The 25203-nt window shown below is 36.2% G+C and overlaps 2 protein-coding genes across 4 annotated transcripts in view; one reads left to right on the forward strand and one right to left on the reverse strand.

Moving 5' to 3' along the window:
- Positions 1 to 6700, reverse strand: part of bicd1a (bicaudal D homolog 1a) — a 39279-nt gene extending 32579 nt beyond the window's left edge. For all 3 annotated transcript variants that reach the window (XM_077193596.1, XM_077193595.1, XM_077193594.1), the window contains exon 1: positions 6165 to 6700. In XM_077193596.1, coding sequence (XP_077049711.1) covers positions 6165 to 6380 — 216 coding nt within the window. In that variant the 5' untranslated portion in view covers positions 6381 to 6700. The remainder of the gene's footprint in view (positions 1 to 6164) is intronic.
- Positions 6701 to 9290: 2590 nt separating this feature from the next.
- On the forward strand, positions 9291 to 20420 carry slc23a4 (solute carrier family 23 member 4). Its single transcript, XM_077193606.1, has 12 exons — positions 9291 to 9438; positions 10073 to 10216; positions 12000 to 12157; positions 13586 to 13745; positions 15540 to 15721; positions 16037 to 16157; positions 16232 to 16388; positions 16547 to 16800; positions 18128 to 18292; positions 18974 to 19082; positions 19186 to 19281; positions 19367 to 20420. Exons 1-12 carry the CDS (start codon positions 9391 to 9393, stop codon positions 19630 to 19632), a joined length of 1860 nt encoding a protein of 619 aa, XP_077049721.1. The 5' UTR covers positions 9291 to 9390; the 3' UTR covers positions 19633 to 20420.
- Positions 20421 to 25203: the final 4783 nt, after the last annotated feature.

A 25203-nucleotide genomic window follows, 5' to 3' on the forward strand; every position in this document is an offset into this window, starting at 1 on the left:
GTGTAATGGATGGCCGAGTCTACTTTTTAACATGCTGCTGGCATAGAAATAATATTGGTGGTGGGGAAATGAGATTTAGTGGAGGATTATATTGATATAATCATACATGTCTGATGTCTAACACTGTGTCTACACTGGAAGAGTCTAAGGTGCATGTTGTCGTAGAATGTTGACCACAGATCAGCTGTGAATCAAGACATCAAAATGAAAATCACTTTTTAATATGAAAATAAAATGTTCACTATAGACTGCTGAACAATCCCATTTTGTTTTTTACAGAAATAAACAGATATTAAAATGGATGGGTTAAAATGTTGGCATTTTAGAAAATCAAATTCATATAAGATACAGTAGATAGACAGATAGAGATGTATTTGGGTTTATCTCGATGATGAAGTAATGAGAAAAACTCTACAAAGTGAAAGGGTATAGGAAGTGTGTTGACCGCGATACACTTTATGAGGCAGCAAATGGACTGGTAACACTTAGTGAGAGAAAAATGAGGGATATATAGTCTATAGTCTACAACTTCCTGAAACAGTCCTAATAGAGACTTTATTAACTTAATTGTCAAAACCGAAAGTTTATTTTACTGCAGGCACTGAAGTTGCAGTTTAGAAGGCTAAAGTAAAGCAACAATCAATACACACACCCCTGGGTAAAGTAGGCCGTCTCTTTCCCATAGTCTCATTGCAGCAGTAATAAACACAGCAAACAACTGTGCAGGGTTCTAGTCTAGGCAGTGTCTTCACTGAGAGATGAAGAGAGGCACAGATTGCTCATTGCTTGATTAAAAGGTACAGACCCAAAGACACACCAATCAAAGTTACAACTGTTAGATATTTACAAATCCACTAGAACGTTCATCTCTGAAAATCATAAGAGATATCTACTACAAGAGGCATATTCAGATACAGCCTTTCTGGTGGTTTTATTGGCAGGTTTCAAATTATTCTTTGGCTACTTCACTAAGTAGGCGCATCGATTAGAGTGTACTCAAGCTGGGACTTATGACATTGATAGGTCATTATAGGGCTTTCTGGATGGTTGCTAAGTGGGTTTATTACTTGCCCAAGTCAAAAGATGCTATCCCTATTTTATCGTTCATCATGTGAAAATTATGGTAAATTATGGTAAAAATCCCGCTCAACCAGATGCATAACCAGATGAGGTATCATCCATCTCTGAGTAATGCACCACCAAAGTTTACATTTACGCATTTAGCATATGCTTTTATCTATACCTTCAGGATGAGCAAAAAAAAGTGATGCTTCCCGTAGCAAGCAGCAAAAATGTATAATTAATTAAGTTTAGTAGCAGCACTGTACTGTAGTAGCACTGAAAATGCTGTTTATTGGTATTAATTTGGAGAATGGTGCTGGCTCACAATGCAACAATCATTTGCATCAGAGGCTCAAATCAATATCTCTCACTTCTAGGGGGCTCTTGAGAGATGAGTTCCTTTGTGCCAAGAGATTAGGTTATGGGGGCTGGGAAGAAAAACTAGGGCCTGTCCTGTCCACCAGACTTTATCGATAAGCTCCTTGAACCTATGCTGATTTTGTGAGGGGGTGGTGAGGCTTTTTCTACCGCATCCTTCTGTCTGTCTCTTACTACTTCTCTTATATTTTTCTACTTCTGTCTAGGACAGGCAGATTTATGACTCCATGCCGATGACCTAGAAATGCTCTATGCCCTTTTGTGAGTATTCAAAAGAGGTCTAAGGTCTAGACTCAAAGAGTTCATCAGTATTCCAACCTACCTAACTCCACCTTTCGATGCACTTACATTCTTACTTTGTGTACTACCAACTGCTTTCTCCCTACATAATCCATAAGAGGAAAAGATCTATGACTTAGTGCAGGACTTTATGCTCACAGCTTCATACTCAATGTTAACTAAAGTTGTGGAGGCTGGTTTTGACATATTGTAAGTGTATTTTCTGTCACAAACCAGCCTGCATATATGATGTTTATTTCCACTAGATGGCATCTGTGTACTTAAACTATTTTCTTTCAGTAACGTTTAATATATTTTTACTGTTGCATAACTGTTGCATTATTGTGATTTCTACACTCAACTGTTGTTTATTTGAGCAAGATTTATTCTTTCTAAGGTTATATTTTATCTTATTCTTTTTGAATGTCTTCCTGGTTTATCATCCACATGAAGAGATAGAACGATGTTATAATTTTTTAGTTTTAATAGGTTTTAGGTTTAAGCCATCCGATCAAGAAATCCAAAGAAATCAACCCCCCTCTTAGCTCACAAGCAGGCAAAAGTGGAATGTGGAAGTATTTTCTGTTCATTTAGGAGTTTAAAGGCATGTGTTTTCCATGTAACTGAATTTGTGACTGATGCTTGTTTTATATTCGTCCTTTTTATTAATTACCAAGGTGTTGGTGTACGGTGTTGGTGTTTATGTCGATAAGTGCATTAAACATCAGTGAGAAAAGAACCCAAGCCTTCGCGCCATACTGAGTCCCTTCAGGATCATTTATAGCCTAAAAGTAAATGATATAGTTTAAAAGTACATAGTTTAAAAAGTATGGCATTGTGCTATACCAAGGTCATGGGTTTGATTCCCAATGCATTAACTAATCAAATGTTTAGACCAAATGCAATATAAATTGCTCTGACTAAAAATATAATGCAAAATTATAGCCTAGAATATAAACTTTCAGCTCAGACATTGGTAATCTATTCTTATCAATGTAGATCAAGTCACATCAAGAGCATTTCAGTGGAAACAGAATGGTAGGGCACTGCACTTTTCAAGTACATACAAACACCCTCCATTTGTAACCATAAAACACTCAACAGTCTGTTTCCTCTGTGTCCTGAGGGACACGAAAAACCTTTTGAGCTCTATTTGCTGTTTACCACAAGTAGATTGAAAAACAAATATATAACAATTCATTATTTTAATCCTTTACTTGTTGTAAACTGAATAACTGAAGATTTCTGTAGAACACAAAAGAAGAAATTTAAAAAAAAATTATTTCTCCATGGTGTTTAGACTATTAGACTATTGACTTTCACTGTATAGACAAAAAGAGTTGAAACATTCTTTAAAATATCTTCTCTGTTTCGCAGAAAAAAACAAAAAAAAACCGAAACGGTGTGGAACGATGGTATAAGTAAGTGATTTTCAATTTTGAGTGAACTATCCCTTTAAGCAGGCTTTGGGGTTTATACAGGTGTAGTATTTCCTGTTTACCAACATTTAATAAACTAATGGCATTGGCCTGTTTTCCAATGCCCAAATTCTAATTATCTTGATCTTTATGCTGCATTTAACAAGATAATCAATAAATTGACGAGTTCAAAATCAATTCTGACTTTATGAATAGGAAAAACTTCCCACCAACTGTGTGTTAACTAAATATGCCCACTTCCGTTACTGTAGGAAAAAAAATATATACCCACAGTTATGCTTAACACACAAAAGTGGAAAATAACAGCAATAATAACACAATAGAAAGCTCTTATTAGGATATATGGGAACAATAAAAATAAAATAAAAGTAAAGTAAAAAAATTCTTTAAAAAAAGGTGTGTACAGTATATGGTGGAGGCGTCTCTAAAACTGTCCACAAAAAGATTTCATATGGTATTTCCTTTCTCTTGCACATTTAGAAAATCTGGTTTTCAAATAAATTCTAGGAGGATAATTCTCAAAGGATTTGAGCCGGAAGCCCAAAGGCAAATGGTGCAGTGTGGTCTTTTATATTCTATTTAATATTCATCAAAATAAAGACAGATAAAGAGAAAAAAGACCAAATACAGCAAGTCAGTCCTCAAGAAAAAATATAACCTCCAGCACTCGTGCCCTTCACAAGACTATCAGCCGCAGACAGACTCTATTATAAACAGCATATGCTTTGAACAGAAACAGAGATAGAGGTACTATTTGAAAGGCAAGAACCCAAACAGATGTGCTTTATTGATCGTATCATGAACCCTAAAAGATAAATCTGAATTTAAACTGTCTGCACGTTTTGTGCTCAAAGCTTTCCAAAATAAACAAGAAAATGCATTTTTAATTTTTCCGAAATTAAATCTGAATAGATAAAATACATTTAACACCTTGCAAATAACTAACAGATGCTGCAAAGTTCTAGCGATTCCAAATGAATTGATACAATGAAGGTGATTTTTTTTCAAACTGACCCCAATTTTTGTCTGGCTTGGAAAGAAAAGCTCTATCATGATTTGTATGATAGAATTAATTAAAGACAAGCCCTCGGGGCAGACTACAGTAGCCAGATCTAGGGGGAGTTGCCATGAAAAAATGCAATTACTGACACCATTTCATGACAGTTATTCACGGCAAATGACTCACTGCTGTCAGTAAATGACCCTACATGTCTGAGATAAGCATTCACATAGGCATCATTTTTCATATCGGGCCGATGTTCTACATTTTAAGCCTTTATTGGCTAATTTCGATGATGAGCCGATAATATCGTGGGTCCAAATAACATCAACTAATATTTCTATGCGACTTTCAGAATGTGAATTTGTATTTGAGCTAGTTTTTTTTTATACAGCACTGAAAACACTAATGAAGACAACCTTAACAAAGGTCAAAAGGTCAGGCTACACTGGTTCAATGGCGGTCATGATTGCTGCACAAGTTCCTATAAGCAACATAATATTATTTAAAAGTTTGGGGTTAATAAGAATTTTTTTAAAAGAGATGAATACTTTTATTCTGCAAGAATGCATTAAATTGATCAGTAAAGACTTGTTATAAAGTGTTATACCGTGTAATAAAGATTTATATTTCAAATAAATGCTGTTTTTGAACGCTCTTTTCTATCCTGAAAACAATGTATCACCATTTTCACAAAAATATTAAGCATCACAAGCGTTTTCAACATTGACATTAATGAAAAATGTTTTCTTGAGCACCAAATCAGCTTTGCCACCACAACAAGGATAAACTACATTTTAAAATATATTCAAATTGTTTATGCAATATTTGTAATAATATTTTAAAATATTATTATTAATATTATTATTCATTTTTGGTTTGCCTCGGTTAGTAAAATAGACTTCTTTCAAAAACATTAAACAATCTTCATGATCACAAACTTTTGAACGGTAGTGTAGTTAATAAAACAAATCACCTAGTATCAAATATGACATATTATTAACAACTTTCAGATTTAACAATTGAACATGTTGTATCCCTACCCCTCTTTGTCATCAGTCCCACTGACAATCACCTGTAATGGTTAATCACACTGTGCTGTGCAGCCACAGTCCCTGGATCACTGCAGCTGGTGCAGCAGTCAGAAAGTATCTTGTTCCATATTTTTTTGTCTCAGTTTTCCTCTGTCTCTCTCTCTCCTTTCATCTCTATCTCTTCATCATTTCACATCTCTAAAAGAGCCCATTTGTCCCAGATACATTACAGTGTGGTCATACAGCAATGGGTGTCCACTTTAGATGGTTAATGTTTACTCCATTTGCCTCATTGTTCTTATCATTAAGGATGTAAGAAACCCCCAAAATTAAGAAAAGGATGGACTGAGAGCGAATATGATGTTTCAAAAATAGTTTTGAGAGTATTATAACAATAAAAATGCATACAAATGGTTCATAAAAGCTTCACACATGGCATCACACTAAACAAGCCAACATGCTTAGTTCAGAGATTTATAGATACAAATATACAGATGTTAAAATTTCACTTATACTGTAGACCATATTGAGTAAACATCAGATATACAGACAGAAGACAAAGTTTCACAGCAGGGATGGACTATATGGGACAACGGCACAGCAAACCTTCCTGACACACCAAATATTCTTCATAAACCTGTGACACCAGAATCAATCATTGCTTGAGCAAGTCGAAATTTACCTACAGCACTGATTTTGTGTGGGGGTTTTGTGTGTGTGTGTGTGTGTGTGTGTGTGTTTTTGAGGAATTAATAAAAACTCAATTTCTTTCAACAATATTTCAAAATATACTTACAAAACAGTACCATGAAAATTATTTGGTATGGTTGAAAGAGAGGTTAAAATAAATGTCAAATATGATCAGAGATAATAGAAAAAAATTATAATTTTATATAGGCTATAATATGCATTTACAGATATTTGTTCCGGACATACATATTTATATCAGCTCATCGAAGCTATGTTGTTTACCTCCTGTAGCTGCTCCAACTCCTGTTTGAGAGCCTCCTGCTCGGTCTCGAGCTCCCCGTACTGCTGCTTGAGCGTCTGGTTCTCCTCCAACACCACCAGACCGCATTCCGCAGCCCGGATCTTCTCCCGGTTTGCTTCAGCGAGCTCACGGGTCAGCCTTTCCACCTCGGCCCGGTACTGATCCACCGATTCCCCGCATCCTCCCCCGGCTGCCATCGCCTCCTGACGGGTGTGATCTCTGCGTCCCTCACGCGCTCTCGGAGAGGCGGAGGCTGATGAGGAGATTCAGGTGAATGCTGCAGTCCGTCTGTCCCGATGCGCCTCCTGTTTGCTGATGATTAAATGATGTTTAAACGAGTGTCATGGGCTGGACTCGATTGCTTCATTGTAAACAGTGCTGTGATAAACTGCTCTACAGTTCCATCTATCAAAAACACATTTTTCCCGGTTTTAACTTAAAATGTCATGAGGAAAACCGGCGCCATCTACACGGAATGCAAAGTGGGCAGAAGTTCTGTCTCTTAACCCGTGACGTCACTCTCTCCCCCTCGTCCCTCATCTTTTATATTACCGGTATTTATATAGTAGGCTATCATTAGTAGATATTGTTAATGGTAGCCCTATATGTATACATAGTTCAGTTGAAGAGAGTGCAATAAAAATATAATGATTTAAATCATATGTGAATTATAATAATTCATAATAATATTCAACACACACATTTAGCCTATTATCCTCAAAATAAATGTGAAAATTTCAGAGATTTTCAGCTACTTAAATCTGCAAATTCCCATGTTTAGGGGTTAACCTTATTAGAATGCTATTGTGGTTGAAAACAAGAATCCTATTAAATGCTATTCAGCCATCTACTGGAAAAGAACGTACGTTACATGCTTAAAGAGAAGTGGTTGAAATTATGAGGAAAATAACAATAATTATGAAATAGGGAACTGTACAATTGCGCTTTTCTGGAATGTAAATGAAATGGACATATCTAAAGTGACCATATTGTCTAATTATGCACAGCTCTTAAATATGTAATCAGCTAGATGCGCTTTGAAAGCGCAATCTCTATAAATAATATTTAAAAAATTATGAATGACTGGACAAGTCATGCAAATTCATTGTTCAAAAGGTGTGGGAAGGTTGTAGAACTTAGCCATTATATCTGAGCTATAATCTTGAGCATTAACTATAGTTACAGTTACAAGAAGGCCACTGACATCACAAGGACTGTGCCTTGAGCCACAGAGCTGCTCTGAAAATCAAATTCGCATGGATATAAGTAATGATATAGTTGTACAATTGTAAATCACTGAGGATCTACTGGCATTGAAACAATAACTGATCACTAAGCTACATAATTCCTTTAGTCTCTCCATGCATGCATGCTGCACATATCAGCTTCATGTAATATTGATTGTGATACTTTCCTGATCCAGAGAGCACTAAATGAAGCATGTCTAAGTACATTATATGAAGAAGAGAACAGGCTAAGAAAAATACCTCACGACACTGTACTTCCGTTCTTCACCAGACTGCATGTCTCAGACTATGTGGCACACTTACTGGTTTTCAAACAGGTTAATTTGATTGGCCAGGAAATCAGGCACATTATAAATGATGAGTGCAGTGAAAAGAGGGTGAAAGATCACATGTGCATTATCTGGAAAACTTCCTTGACTTTCATAATCATTAACTACAGGATGACCCTATCAAAACAGTGAGATTTATTTCATCTGAGGAATGTCCGTTAAGGTAAGTAGACGGCATGTCTTAACATTAACTAATGGTCTAATGCAAGAAATGTTCTTATGTTCACAAGAGCCCACTGGGCATTCAATGGGTTGATCTGATGAGAGAATGATTGGATGATTAGGTTTGTTCTGTCACTATCTAAGATAAATCTGCAAAATGAGAGACATGTGATACGTAGTATTTGGGAAGTCTTGCATTGGTCTTTACAGGAATGTAAGACCCTTATTCTCTGCAGTACATCCAATAAATTATATAAGAAAGAAAAGGGATATTATTCATGGTTTACTCCAAAAATGTTTCTCATGCTAGGTTTATTTTTGAAAGTCAGGTTTTTATAGGCAAATAAATTAAAGACTGAAAAGAAAAAAATCAACTGCTCAGGAAAAGACAGTTCATTATGTTTACACGTTGTCTTGCCATATGGGGTAAATTGGGAACCTGCCATTGCAGGAATACTGCCAGTATAGTATCACAGGTTTTAAAATAAAATTAGTAAAATGATCACATAATTGCTATAATAAGAAGGATAAAAGCATCTGGCAGAGACAGTGTAGAAAATCTGGCAGGGAAACTGTTTCATCAAATAATGTTGAACTTTTGAAAACTAAATATTATATACTTTGGATGTTTTATGTTCATGTGCTAAAGTGCTATATATTATCTAGAAATACTGTTGTGCATTTTAGTCTTGATTTTCCCATTATACTGCATTGTATATCAAGTAAAATTTATATATATATATATATATATATATATATATATATATATATATATATATATATATATATTGTACTAATATATGTAGAATTAGTTTTGATTTTTTTTTTTTTCAGTTTTAGTTTTAGTTATTTTAATACTTAGTTAAACTAAATGAAAGTGTGAAGGGTTGCTCTGGCAACTACTTTTTAAAAATATTTTATATTATTTCAGTCAAAGTTTATTTTACTTCAAGTAACACAAATTTAATGGTTTTAGTTTTAGTTAACAATAATGACCCCGCACCAAGTTACAATGTAAACCTAGCAATCATTCAGCAACATAAAAGGACCCTTGCCCTGAGAGAAGTAATAAATTAATCTCTTTTGCTTTAGATTGAAAGAACGACAGAAAGACTTCCAAGATGCATTGCAAGGCGATTAACATGCATCTAAATGCATTGGTGCACATGCACGCATTTGTGTGCGTGTGTGTGTGTGTGTGTGTAAGCCAGAAAGAGCTCTGCTCCAGCAACACGTGGCTCTGGTCAGCTGCCTGCAAGTTGTGGTGTAATTGAGTTCACATGAGCAGCTGATGGGTCGCATAGCATTTAAAATCAACAGCATCCCATCCAGTCCCGTGTCTAACCCCCCCCCCCCCCCCCCCCCTCTCCTCTCTCGTCTCTTCTTTTTCATGCTGCCCTTAACTAGCTCTTGTCCTCTCTCTTATTAGAATTTCCATTGAGAACAAACTGCCTCCTGTCTCCACACTCATGGCTCCAGAGAAGACCAGAGATGGACTGGACAACTATGCATTTACTGTAAGTAACCTCCATTAATAGACAGAAATTTGATGTAGAATTACTTGATTATTTCTTAAATTAGTCTTAGAGCTTCTAGAAATGGACATATTGAATCCAGGGACATTTAAGTTTGAGTGTTCTATTTGATCATGGGTGTGAAACAAGGTCTGGTTTTCATTGCGTAAATCTAAATGTTGCGCCAGACTGCAGTCAAGTTATAATCAGTTGTATAAATTGTACAGATATACAAACACAGTTGTAAAAAGCTATGGTGTGTGATAATTTCTTTTTATGACCGAAGATTCTAATCACTCGAGATGATTCAAAGATTACTCATGTGTTTGTTATTGTGGTCATGCTCAGTGTTTTAATGGCTGGAATGTGTAACTGAAGCAATGTGCGTGTATCATTCAGAGCCCATTTCTCTTTTAATAATAAAAAGTTATTATTTAGCATAAAACACCAATTTCTTTGACATTGCAGTCATTTTCATTATAAAAAAACAGCAATACAAAAGTAAGAGACCAGTCTCTTAGGAGCAAGGTGCATTGTAAAAAATATTTACACATGTCATGTGAAATTGACTGAATTAGGAAAGGTTGTTGATTGAAATTTGCTGTGACAGAAACTGTTTAATCTCTCTTGACTTTAGGTTGATGGTGTAGACCGTTTCTGTGAGTTACCGGGAAATAAGAACGGAAGAGGTAGTTTTTCAGAGGAGGGAGACTGTAACAAGCTGGCATATTGTGTCACAGATGTTCCACCATGGTACCTTTGCATATTTTTGGGGATTCAGGTAAGCACACATCTTCCACTGAACATTGATTTATCTTACATAAATGGACTAATCTTAATTAATTCAAATTGATCAATCTCAATTGGATTATATGCACTATGAACAGCACAGTATTCATCAGTAAATATGTACAGTTCCAATTTACAGTGTTGTCCAAAAATCGAAAACCATATTGGTAATCTATGCCAATAGATTATGCCAATCAATGCCTTTAAATGTTGAAATTAACCACATTAATAAATACTGTAGAAGTATTGTTATTCTTAGTTCATGTTAACTAAAGTAGTTAACTAATGAAACCTTATTTTAAAGTGTTAACGAGAAAGATTTTGGATTTTGAGATACTTTACCCAAAATGTATGACACAAAATGAATAAGACATCATGAACCCTGTAAAGCCTGACATATGAAATAATAATCAGAAAAAAAAACATTCTAAAGGAAAAGTTTATTGAGACTAAATATAAATTGAAAATCTATAAAAAGTTTGATATCATATTTGGTACATCAGGCTTTTATGGCCTATAATGAGAATGTAAAAAAACACCATTCATAGGCTCAAAACTGAGCAAAAATATGGTGCAATGCTTAAGGCCAGAGGCCAAAAAGTAAGGTGAAATTCTGATACATGCATTAAATATGATACAGTAGGCTTTACAGGGTTGAGATTCTGCACTCATGTTTTATTAAATAAGCAAATTTGTGACATTGATCATGAGCAGTCATTCTTAAATCATGCAGGAGAACATTGTCATGTTTTACACAAACTTGTAGAGTTGTGCAGCTGACATTAAAAGACGAGGGGAGCAAACATTTTGGATTTTTTTTTTCCAATTCAACTTATATTACTATGATGATTATACAAACATGTTGCATTAGGATTAGTTCAAAAAGGAAAATTCTGTCATCATTTACTCACCCTCATGTTGTTCCAAACTCTTTGGACTTTCGTTCATCTTTGAAACACAAATGAAGATATTGTAATGCAATCTGTTCCTCCATTGGAAGTTTATGCAACTACGACTTCGACGCTTCAAAAAGTTAATATAGAGATTGTGAAACTAATCTATATTAATTGAGCGGTTCGGTAAACATTTTATGAAGGAACTATGAATGCTTTATGAAGATATTTAATTTAGGCTTTTATAAACATTCATCAATGCACACATCATTTATGGTAAACGGAAGCTCAAGCATGTTTGCTTGATGTGCGAAAACCATTGAGGTTCATTCTCGTATTACGCAGCACGTTTGAGCTTCCGCAAAAACGAATGAGGTTTATTCTCGAGCATCAAGCAAGTACGGATGAGCTTCTGTTTATGTTGTTCACCAATCAATGTTTATATATGCGAATAAAATCTGTTCATCATATAAAGCGATCCGGTCACTTCAGAAAATTTGGACTAAACCTCTTAAATTATATGGATTAGTTTTACGATCTCTTCATGAACTTTTTGAAGCGTCAAATTGGCAGGTGTGAACGCTGCCAATGGAGGCACAGAAATCTCTCAATTTCATTTAAAATTTCATTTCATTTAAAATATCTTAATTTGTGTTTCAAAGACGAACGAAAGTCTTATGGGTTTAGAACAACACAAGGGTTAGTAATTGATGACATTGTTTTTAAAATTTTTGGGTGAACTAACCCTTTAAAATAATACATTTTACAAAATAAAGCCATTTTCATTAGTGATCTCAGACTTTCAGACTTCACTGTACATAGAATGTGTTTAGTAGGTTACTGAAATACACATATTACTTTTTCTCTCCATCTCTCCAACAGCACTATCTTACAGCTTTTGGTGGCATTATAGCCATTCCTCTGATATTGTCTCAGGGCCTTTGTCTACAGCATGACGGCCTCACGCAAAGTCACCTAATCAGCACCATTTTCTTCGTGTCTGGGTTGTGCACCTTACTGCAGGTCACTTTTGGAGTGAGGTACGGTTCCTTATCACTCATGGCAATGTTTCACAAGAAACATTATACAGAAATACTGACAAAACCAAGGCAACCAAGGTAATGATGTGTAAAGATTTTATGGATGAGGTGTTGGTTGAACAACGAAGCACTGTGAGTGTTTTGATCATTGTCATGAATCAGTGTTGTGGTTACTGGGACACAACCGACTTTCTTTGTCAATTATTTAACTATGGGTGCTTAAAAAGCTTTTTATCATATAGCAAATGACTGCAGATGACTTCATATACACTTTGAGTGAATGTGTTCCTTGTTTAATTATAAAATGAAATGACCTTCACCTTTGTGAGGCATGTTTATGAATTCATTGTTAACAATCCAAATATTCAGTCCAAGGGTTCATTGACCTATGAAAGTGTGGATAATGGCTTAGCAATGTTTTCACCGTCTGATAAGCCTCTGATTTGAAATCCTATTGTGTTCTGCTTGGGCTGCTTTGTCTAAATAACAGGCCAAAGAAATCCTGCTATGTTAACTCTACAGACCCTAAGTACTTTGAGAGCATTCACTTTTATGCCTATCAAACATGATGAATTTGAAACAATCCATTTCTGATGGACAGCAAAAAAATGTGGGCCATTGGTCAGACTGATTCCTGCAGTACAAACTGTAATCGGATTAGGAATTTTCCATTGTATTAGCATGAAGTTCAGCACATTTTAAATCCACATTCCTCAGGCCTCTCATCAAAGGAGCTCTTTTTTGTGTGTGAAGCAGTAGGATTATTGTATAATTAGTTCAAGAAAATGTGTCTTAGCACCCCTAAAACCATCTAAATTACCATTTGTAGGTGTAACTGATTTGGTGCAAGCTTGCAGTGTAAATTCATAAAATAGCTCAAGATGTTTACTTGTAGGAATCTTGTAAAATGAGCCATTATATGACATTTAATGAGATTTTAATCAACTAAAAGTGCAGTAAATCTTATTTACTAATCGTATCTACTTATTTATCTTGTTTTTAGCTTGCTGAAATGGATTAGTTAAAGCATTTCCCTTTAGTAAGGAATCAGGAAGGCTTAAAGTTGGCATGAAACGGAAGTTGCAATAGAACGACTTGTACAAGAAAAAAATGTAGGATGGGACTTGATTTTAAACATTTCTGTGATCTCAGGTGAGTGCCAGGTTGTCCCGCCCTCACGCCTGTAAGTGGGAGGGGAAGTTATTTTGATTAAAGATTACGAGTTATAAGATTATTGCCAGTTTTGATTTCATGGTGATTTTAAAACACTGAAACAAACTGCAAACAATTTCCAAATTGACAAAAGGGGTTGAGACACATGTCAATTATGTGAAAAGTGAGACCTGCACTTTAAAAAAAACCAAAATACGATCAAAACCACAAGAGCTAGATTTTTGGTGACAAAGTTTTTCTCTTTCCTAATGCAAGGTTACCCATTCTCCAGGGTGGAACGTTTACGTTCCTTTCGCCCACCATGGCTTTGCTTTCAATGCCTGAATGGACCTGTCCAGCCTGGACACAAAACGCTAGCCTGGTCAACACCTCCTCACCCGAATTCATAGATGTTTGGCAAAGTCGAATGCAAGTGGTGAGTATCTCTGTAACTAGTATACCTTGCATGTAAGGATACAGTAATCCCAAATTTTATCTGGATAGTCAAAGACGTAATGAAACGGAATTTGTGATAATCTTTTCTTCCCTTTTTTGACATATATCAAAAAAATAGCATATTGTGATAAAGTTCATTATTTTCCATAATGTAATGATAAAAATTAAACTTTCATATATTTTAGATTCATTGCACACCAACTGAAATATTTCAGGTCTTTTATTGTTTTAATACTGATGATTTTGGCATACAGCTCATGAAAACCCAAAATTCTCAAAAAATTTGCATATTTCATCCGACCAATAAAAGAAGTGTTTTTAATACAAAAAAGGTCAACCTTCAAATAATTATGTTCAGTTATGCACTCAATACTTGGTCGGGAATCCTTTTGCAGAAATGACTGCTTCAATGCGACGTGGCATGGAGGCAATCAGCCTGTGGCACTGCTGAGGTGTTATGGAGGCCCAGGATGCTTCGATAGCGGCCTTAAGCTCATCCAGAGTGTTGGGTCTTGCGTCTCTCAACTTTCTCTTCACAATATCCCACAGATTCTCTATGGCAGGCCAATTGAGCACAGTAATACCATGGTCAGTAAACCATTTACCAGTGGTTTTGGCACTGTGAGCAGGTGCCAGGTTGTGCTGAAAAATGAAATCTTCAACTCCATAAAGCTTTTCAGCAGATGGAAGCATGAAGTGCTCCAAAATATCCTGATAGCTAGCTGCATTGACCCTGCCCTTGATAAAACACAGTGGACCAACACCAGCAGCTGACATGGCACCCCAGACCATCACTGACTATGGGTACTTGACACTGGACTTCAGGCATTTTGGCATTTCCTTCTCCCCAGTCTTCCTCCAGACTCTAGCACCTTGATTTCCGAATGACATGCAAAATTTGCTTTCATCCGAAAAAAGTACTTTGGACCACTGAGCAACAGTCCAGTGCTGCTTCTCTGTAGCCCAGGTCAGGTGCTTCTGCCGCTGTTTCTGGTTCAAAAGTGGCGCGACCTGGGGAATGCGGCACCTGTAGCCCATTTCCTGCACACGCCTGTGCACGGTGGCTCTGGATGTTTCTACTCCAGACTCAGTCCACTGCTTCCGCAGGTCCCCCAAGGTCTGGAATCGGTCCTTCTCCACAATCTTCCTCAGGGTCCGGTCACCTCTTCCCGTTGTGCAGCGTTTTTTGCCACACTTTTTCCTTCCCACAGACTTCCCACTGAGGTGCCTCATCTGAGTGACAGGTTGTCCCTCCCTTGTGCCAGTAAACATGTCATCACAGATGGAAGTCATTGTGTTAGATAAAACTTAAGCGAAAAATTTAAAATCAAATGGCTGGTAAAAATGTATACTTTCTGAATGTCAAACTTGCAAAATATTTAGCATTAAAATGATGAACTACACCTGTGGTTCCTTGAGGGTCACCCGTGTGGACTTGAGGGAAACTAACTCCACTAAAGTGAGTACATCCACTAAAAATGGCCTTGGGACCATAGCATGGGCTGGTTTATAGCAAAAATAGTGTAAAGTGAGAAATGCATTACTTGTTTGCAAGTTGATTGATAACACACGGCTTAGTATTTTATATTTTAACCCAATGAAATTCATACTTTTGGGGCCACTGCATATTTATATAGATGGAAAGGCAGAGGTAAAGTTGTTATTTAAAAGAAGATAGCTAGACAAGATTATCTTGTTAGAGCAACACATCATAAAAAATATATCTTTATAGAATAAGGCTAAAATTCAGTTTCTGTTGTCTTCTCTTGCACAGCTCCAAGGCTCAATCATGGTGGGCTCCCTATTCCAAGTGCTGGTGGGATTCTCCGGTCTCATTGGCCTCTTCATGCGTTTCATTGGCCCTTTGACCATCGCACCAACTATTTCACTAATCGGCCTATCGCTGTTTGACTCCGCTGGCATGAATGCAGGGAATCATTGGGGCATCTCTTCCATGTTTGTACTTTCTCCGAATTAATCATCATAATCAAAAATTTTAGTAGGTAAATTGAATACTGTTTAGAAAAAGTTTGTAGACTAGATAACTACAACAACTAAACACGGCATATACTGTAACTTTTTATGAATGAAAAATATATTTGTAGTATTACTATATACATTAATATAATATATATTAATCAGAGATGTATATTTTAGCAAGCACAAAAACAGTGATATATTTTGAAAGAAAACCTTATTTAAGTGACTGTATGAAACCTTTATGCTTATACTTAATCTTAATCCGTAACACAGTCTTATTGTCCTTCACAGGACGACGTGTTTGATTGTGATATTCTCGCAGTACCTCCGTCATATTGCCATCCCTTTCCCCAAATACAGCAAAGCCAAGAAATTTCACACCACCAGGATTTACATATTTCAGATTATGCCTGTAAGTTTGATATCGGTTTTCTAAGTATAAATGCTTCATAAAAATACCTTTATAAGCAAGGCCTGTTTCCTCAGGTCCTGCTAGGAATCACTCTTTCTTGGTTGATTTGCTACCTGCTGACGATCTACAATGTCCTGCCCTCAGACCCTGATAAATATGGCTATCTAGCTCGGACTGACATTAAAGGAGACGTTACAGGCAGGGCGCCTTGGTTCAGATTTCCTTATCCAGGTATTGCAACCAGCACAATTAAGACATAAAGTATTTTATATGACCATTGCTGTATCTTTTCAGGACTCAATATTGCGGTTGTTTAATCAGATGGGCTATTGAAATCTTCCAATATAGCCGCCTATATATTTTTTATGGATATCTAATTCTTTTCCAAGGTCAATGGGGAGTGCCAACTGTTAGTCTGGCAGGAGTTTTTGGAATCCTGGCAGGAGTTATATCCTCCATGATTGAATCAGTGGGTGATTATCATGCCTGTGCCAGGTTATCTGGTGCTCCACCACCACCAAGACATGCCATTAACAGGGGCATTGGCATTGAAGGCATTGGATGTCTGCTGGCAGGTGCCTGGGGCACAGGCAATGGAACCACATCCTACAGTGAGAACGTAGGAGCCTTGGGGATCACCAAGGTACAACGTTTTAGGTAACACTTTACAATACGGGTGCACTAATATGCATTAATTCATGTTTAACTAATGCACAGATAATCATGAGTTAATGTATGATTCATGAAGAACCAAACCATTAATCAATTCTTACTGCATCAGCAACTAATAAAGAGTCTATATGATTAATAGATTAAGTAATACATGAATTGATATTAATTCAATGTGTCATTGTTTATTAATTCCTTAATAACATATTTTATTAACTAATAGTGTAAATTAATGTGTTAATTACCACAATTAGTCAACGCTATGCACTTCAACTACCAGTTATCTGCTTTAATTAATCATTAGCTAATGATTTACAAAGGTATCATTATGTTATGACTTTACTTGTTGAGGCACATCATTATTAACTATTCATTTAATAATTGTAGTAATTTACACATGAATTTGCACTAACAATGAAGTAATTAATCATGTATTAATGTGTACCTGTATTATCTGGAAGTTGAAATACAAGGCTTTGGCTCATTCTGGAAATTAACATATTAATTAACACTATTAGTTAAAAAAATGAGTTATTAGGGAGTTTATTCACAATTACATATTTAATTAATAACAATTCATGTATGAACTAATACATTAACCATACAGACTCTTAATTAGTTCCTAATGTGGTAATCATTAATGAATAGCTTAGACAATCATTAGTTACACATTAATTCAGTATTATCTGTGCATTAGTTAAGCATGAATTAATGCTTATTAGTGCACCCGTATTGTAAAGTGTTACCACGTTTTATTATGATAAGATTTATTACACTAATAGCCTAAATGTTTTATATTTAATTTAATTCAATTTCATAATGATTGCATAGGCTTACAGCACTACTGTCACGTCTTGTTTTGGTCATGTCTCGTGTCTTTGTCATGTTTCCTGTTGTCATGTGATTCCCTGTTCTTGCCATGTGATCCTGCCAAGTGTTTCCCATGTGAATGTGTTAATTGTCATTGGTTAATTGTCTTGATTGTTCACAGGTGTCCCTTGTCTAGTCATTTGTCTTGTGTGTATTTAAGCCCTCATGTTTGCCATGTGTCTTTGTCAAGTATTGTTTCCTGTATACAGTTTTAGTAAGTCCACATGTCCATGGTTTCATGCCATGCCATACTTTTGTTTTATGTTTCATCACATTTGTAAATAAACTGCACTTGGGTTCTCTTCAAAACTTGCCTCCAGTGGATTAATCATTATAATTACTATCCACAATCTAAAAAAAAAAGAGATTGTGAGAGATTGTTTGGATTTTTTTTTATTGAAGTTACTGAGAGGAACCTTTTGTCTTTATAGGTCGGTAGTCGCATGGTGATTGTGGCCAGTGGCTTTATAATGATTATAATGGGAATGTTTGGGAAAATTGGAGCCATATTTACTACAATACCAACTCCTGTCATTGGAGGAATGTTTCTGGTCATGTTCGGGGTCATTATGGCTGCTGGTGTTTCAAACCTACAGGTAGAACCGGAATTGTTAATGCAAAAAGCTTCACATTAGGTGCTCATATTGTACTACCGGTCAAAAGTTTGGTGTAGGTATTGTTTTTGAAAAAAGTATTCTCATTAAAGCTTTGTTTGTTTGATCAAAAATACAGTAGAAACTGTAATATTATAGAATATTATTAAAATTTAAAATAACTGTTTTCTATTTTAATATTTTAAAAATGAAATGTATTCCTCTGATGGCAAAGCTGAATTTTCAGCATCATTACTCCAGTCTTCAGTGTCACATGATTCTTCAGAATTCATTGATTTTGCTGCTCAAGAAACATTTCTTATTATTATTATCAATGTTAAAGACAGTTGTGCTGCTAAATATTTTTGTGGAAACCAGGATACATTTTTTTTTCAAGGTAATGAATAGAAACCCAGACAGCAACGTTGTGTCGGCCCAGATTCGGCCCACATCTGGGACGTGTGGAATCCACATCTGGGACGGATTTGGGCCAACACTATGTTGCTGTCTGGAAAGTTCAAAAGAACAGATTTTATTTTAAATAAAAATCTTTTGTAACATTATAAATGTCACTTTCGATACATTTTATCCATCCTTGCTGAATAAAAATATTAATTTCTTAATTTTCTTTCTTCATATTTAATATGATATATTGTTAACATGACTGATTTCCATTATTAATAGTATACAGACATGAATTCTTCACGCAACATCTTCATCTTTGGATTCTCCATGTTCACTGGGCTTACCATTCCTAACTGGATAATGAAAAACCCTACATCTATAGCAACAGGTAGCAAGCTATACTCAGTACTGGAAAAGCACATGCCACAGACACATCTCTACATCCTGTTTGTATTCCTATTAAATCTCTTGTGCTATACTTTTTGTATTAGGAGTTGTTGAACTGGACCATGTGCTTCTAGTGCTTCTGACAACCAGTATGTTTGTTGGAGGATTATTTGGATTTCTCCTTGATAACACAATACCAGGTGAGTTCTGCTAATAATCTGCCTCAGTAACTTTACCAATTCCAATAGCGCCTTTGTGATACCAGTCTGTTTAATATTCCTGCAGGAACAAAACGTGAACGGGGCATCATTGCATGGAACAGGGCACACCAAAATGAGTCAGAAAACACATTAGAAAGTGATGATGTGTATGGGCTGCCCTTTGGAATTAAAACCTGCCTCTCTTCCTTCACATGGACCAAATATGTGCCCTTCTGCCCTACACACAAAGCCAGCCCACAGGATGACACACCATCCAGTTTGGATTCTTTGGACAACAAAACAGAGCCTAACAAGGATGATGCACACATCATAGTGGGGGTGGCATTATAGTCTGGACTTCCATCTGAAAATCAGAGACAATTTAGTCTAAAGTAGAAAAAGCTTAATTGTGTGAATCTTAAGTCACATTCAGAGGTATGGACTGAACTGAGAAGGCAGCTACCCCCATATTCATAATTTAATATCTAATCTGAAGCAGTACTGTTCAAATATCTCTCTCTCTCTCTCTCTCTCTCTCTCTCTCTCTCTCTCTATTTTCATCTGTACGATCTGTAAACATAATGTTAATCAATAATGGGTAACACTTCACAATAAGGTTGCATTAGTTAATGACAAACACATTAACTAAATTTAAATGAGCAATACATTTGTTATAGTATTTATTAATCTTTGTTAATGTTAGGTTATCAATATTATTGTTAGTTTGTGCTAGCTCATGTCCATTAAATAATAACAAATACAGCAAATGCAACAAATTAAAATAAAATATAACAAATTTTGATTTTTATAATGTAGGCTATTAGTAGGCTAAATGTTGAAATTAACATTTACTAAGATTAATAAATGCTTCAGGGATAATTATCAGAATTCCTGTCCGCTCAAAATTGAAAAAAATATTTAAAGGCTACATTTTAATGTAGCTATTATTTACATTTATATTAATAATGTTAATAATTCACTTGTTTCATTTTTTTTTTTAATAAATAGAATAGTTAAAATAAGTCAGTTATAAAATTTCTTGCTATGTTATTGCAGTTGGCACTCTGAATTTAACCTTGTGAAAATATATATATATATATTTTTGAATAATAGTGAAAATAAAGTAGTCTTGGCTGTTGTAAGGGGCCCACTGTTCTGTGACTGGGCCCAACATCTATACGCCCCTGCACGTGTAGGCTACACTACGTAGGCCTACGCTTCTCTTCAGGATGAGAAATCTAGCTATAAATCGCAAATTATCTCGAAATTGTGGGCAGATGAATGGTTTTAGATCTCCACCTTGTAAACATCCCTAATTAAAGCCATGACAGTGAACGTTCGAATGTTTTAGGCAACGGCGAGCGGCAAGAATATCTTAGATTTAGGTATAAATAGAGCTAGAACTAACCCTAACCCATTACCTCAATACAACGCCTAGGCCTACTGTGTGCAGTGTTGCCAGATGTAGCTACGATAATATTTACGATAATATTATATCGTATTAATTTACGTATTTGTACGATAATTTTGACATCTGTACGATGTTCATCAATAATGAAAAAAATCCCATAATGTACGATAATATCAGTCGTTCAGAGTTTTCAGTCGTTCGTCCAAACACACATCCTACCGTTTCTCTCTGAACACGAATCATTTCGCAGGCCCGCCTGCCTGCACGCAAGCACGTATAGCCTACACACACACACACAGGCACCACGCGGTGTCACCCGGTCCGCACGTCAACACTACACTACAGTTTTGGCGAAGAAGACAGTTCAGTTTAGAATCAGTTTAACAGTTAACCGCCTTGTATGCCTTTCTCCTGCCATCGCAACAGATGCAAACGCACGAGTTGAGCATCCGTCTCTGCTCCCCCTCATGGAACAAGTGCCACGGCTGATTGACATGTCAGACACAGACAGTCTCCAAGTCATTGATGACCAGTGGAGGCGATTTCCTCTCATGGCCTTAAGACTTAAGTGAAGACACGAAAGAAATGGGTGTCGATGAATTTTGGTATCATATTATTTCTATGTTGGAGGATTTCCAGGGGATAGCCGTGTTCAGCGAACTGGTAAAGTTTGCTCTGGATGTGCTTGTGTTTCCCCACTCAAATGCGTCATGCGAACGAGTGTTTTCAAAAGTCAATTTAATCAAAACAAAACCACGAAACCGATAAATTACAGACACTCTGAATGGACTCCTACACACATAGGAGTGTTTGAAGAATGCTGGTGGGTGTCACGCCTTCAAAATCGACGAACACTACGCTGCGCTCCATGACGGAATGCAATCTGTAGGCTACTGTAAAAGCATTCCCCAACCAACAACACCTGCCAACACAGCACAAGTGGATGTGGCATCCGATGATGACAGCGACTTAGAGATCGAATTTGAATCTTTTAGTGTTAATTGTGCACTTTTCTCTCTCTGTATCATAGGCTAGTTTAAGGTCTAGTTCAAAATGCGGACTGTCGGCATATCTTTTGCACTTTGGCAAAAAAAAGTTAAGTATTCAGACTTTCTCCAGTTAGTGTGAGCGTATTACACAGCTTGTTTAAATTGGCTGTAAAATTATTTGGAAAATAAAATTGTTGGAAAATAGCTATATTTTATGCATTTGGTTTTTTCTCAAAAAAATTCTCAAAAAACGTTAATTTTGAGGTTTTGGTACAATGTTTCATTATTTCTAATCTGGCAACACTCATCCCAAGTCTCGCGCATATATTAATAGCGGCTCTCTGATGCCCGCAAATTAGTTCAAATCTCCCGGAATCTTGAGCTCGCGAGCTCCAGACCGTGTAGCGTGCGCTCGGCAGAGAGGGAGAGAGAGGGAGAGATGAGCAAGAGACCTTGCGTGTGTGTGCAAATGTGCTTTTGTGCCTCTTGAAGCGCATGTAGCCTAAGCCCCATCCCCTTAAATGGTTAGTTCACCCAAAAATGAAAATTCTGTCAGTATTTAGGCTACTCACCCTCATGTTGTTCCAACCCCGTAAGACCTTCGTTCATCTTCGGAACACGAATTAAGATATTTTTGATGAAATCTGAGAGCTGGATCATTCCTCCATACATGTTGGTCTAGATAAATAGCTGTATTCTGTACGTTTAACTCGTGTATTATAATTTTATTCCAAATACGATCATTTTGAACTTCTACGATAATTGGACATTTCCAATCTGACTGTGTGTGACATAATTATTCGGTGGGTAACAGAAATCGGCACAACACCCGAACAAAATGACGATTGTTTGATTCATTTGACTCCCCAAAGTTACGCATGCGCGACATTTTACTCTAGTAGAGTTAGCCTACATAACTGATAAGGTAGCCTATATAGGCTACATTTTACAAAATAAATAAACAAAGTTTTGTAATAGCCTACACACGATGTTATTGAAGCTTTTTATTAAGCTTAAAGGAACACAAAATTAATGGATTAATAAATCTGTTAACTGCTCTGTGGGGATCCTTAAAACACACACGATGGACACATGCTGAAATATTGTCTGTATTTAAAGGGTCCTTAGAGACTCTAAACCCCAGATAATGAGGCCGTATAAAATATCTTGCCGTTGTAGTGTTGATTGACAGTGTTGAGGTGGACGTGATGGTTCAGTAAAAGTTCTTAAAAAGACTGCAATACAAAATGAAACTGTAGCGTGGCAGTTAACATGATTAAATGATTTACAGTAAACTTTGCTGAGACAAGATTAGAGCTAAATGTAATCTGCTACTTTCCTGCCTAACAAACACTATAGTGAGATCAATTCAAAACAATGTAATTCAGAAATAATTTCGCAGCTTATGTTTTACGAATGAGAAAAAAAACTAAATGTTTTTAACTAAAACTAAATGAATAATGTAGCCTACCATTATTCCACCTTTTCTCATTTGGCATTCGTGTTTTTTAATCCACAAGATGGCGCTAAATAACAACAGTTGACACTCTTCCATCCATTTCAATCCATTTTGGAGCTCCAATTTTCTCTAGCCTTCTACAATCCATTGTCAATGATCTGCTAAATTCATACCTTTGCAAATAGACGAAGAACCATCATGGATACTGTTTGGTTAATCCTAAACCGTTTTGCACCACTTTCAGCACTTTTGAGATCCTTTCCTCCCATTAAAATCAGACTATTGAACTCTAACACAGATGCATGCTGTAAGCATTTGCTAAAGAAGGACACCTACTTGTCTAATTGTCAAAATCAAGCCTAAGTGCATCAGCAGCAGATGTTCCTCTGCGTTCCAATTGAAGGTGTTGCTGTTACAAATGCTCACATAAGTGAAACAGTGTGAAACACAAGGTGCATAGAAGTTGATTTAGTGTTATGGAGCTTGGAGTGGAAAGCATGGTTGGTGGAAAACTGTGGTAGGTCTACTAAGTGCCTTATTATATATTGCATTTGAAAATCCTGGTCTGTTCTGTAGAAGAATCTGTGAAATACTGAACTGAACGTGCATATGCCCTCACATAAATCAAGGTATTTTTTTTTACAAATGTGTAAAACCTTACATTATGTAAAGGTCAACATTCTGTGAATATTTTTTGGGCCTGAAAATGTTCCACAGTTTTTTTTTTGGCCCTCACCTATCACAATATCAGCTCATACTGTTCTTCACATTTTCAAGATTGTTTTAATTTTATATATGTGCGTACAGTTTTTGATCAATTAAACAATGAAAAAAAATTCATGTCTATGTTAACATCTGTCTGACGTCCTGCATCTCATTTCATTTCTGAATTTCAGTTATTATTGTTTTTTTATGCATCTGTTGTTTATTTCAAATATGCATGCATATCTGTTATGCATTGGCCAATAAGTTTAGTTTTAAACTGGTTTTGCACAATGACGTCTATCACTTCACAGTCGTGCTGAAAGGGAAAAAGAATGAAAACCACATTTTTTTGTTCACCTTCCATCCTGCTGAGTGCATGATTCTTGGCACCTGTATATCAGTTTCCATTGAGGACAGAATCCTGTGGAAGCCATCTGTTGTGATCTCTCCATCCTCAGGCTTCTGGTCCAATGTTCCTCCCTTTCCCCGAATCACTAATAAATGAGACTTTGTGATTAGGGATGGTGAAGCTGATCATACTAACCACAACAGAGCTAACTTACTCAGGCGTGACCATAAAACGATTACCTATCGGCTCCTCATAATCAGCAAAGCTGATCACGCTAATCACTATCATCAAAGGGAGAAATATATATTCCAAGAGAGTCTAAAGTACTTTCAAGAGCACGCAACTTTTCCACAGTAGAAGCATCTTGTTATTGCTGAGGAGGAAAAGGAGAGAATATTTGGGCATTGATATAATAATTAAAATACTAAATAGAGTGAAAGGACCCAAAATGAAAATGATATTTAAATGAAAATAAATGTGCTTTTTCATGCAGTTAGCATGTTTTGGCTTCATTGTGATTTAACAATAATAATTAACTAGATTTAACTTTTAAAAAAAGAAAATAGTGCTTTTTTTAAAAAAAGAAGAAAGGTACGGAAGCCCTGAACCGCAACGTAAAAACAAATATATTTCGAGAATAAAGTTTTTTTTAACAGATTTTTTAAATATATTTTTTTTTACGTTGTGGTTCAGGGCTTCCATAGTAAATAGTGCTTACCAATGCAAAATTCCCAGCTAAAATGCTGATGGTTCTGATTGGTTGCTACGCTGCTGCTGGGTGGTCACTGTTCCCTTTCGAAGGGAACTCAACAATACGTCAACGACGCTATGGGGGAACGCCTCAGGCGTGACAGGTGTCTGAAATCACTATCAAATCACGTCAATCATATTGACCGGCGACAGCCCGTGAATCATTAGCGTGAATGATTAACGTGCGACCTGGAAGTATAAAGGGGCGCCTTGCAAACATGACAAATCAGCTCATCGTCTTCAGGGACTGTCTGTTTGA

This window comes from Siphateles boraxobius, unplaced genomic scaffold (assembly GCF_051911475.1).
Source record: "Siphateles boraxobius isolate OS27281-9 unplaced genomic scaffold, OSU_SipBor_1 31, whole genome shotgun sequence".
NCBI lineage: Eukaryota > Metazoa > Chordata > Actinopteri > Cypriniformes > Leuciscidae > Siphateles > Siphateles boraxobius.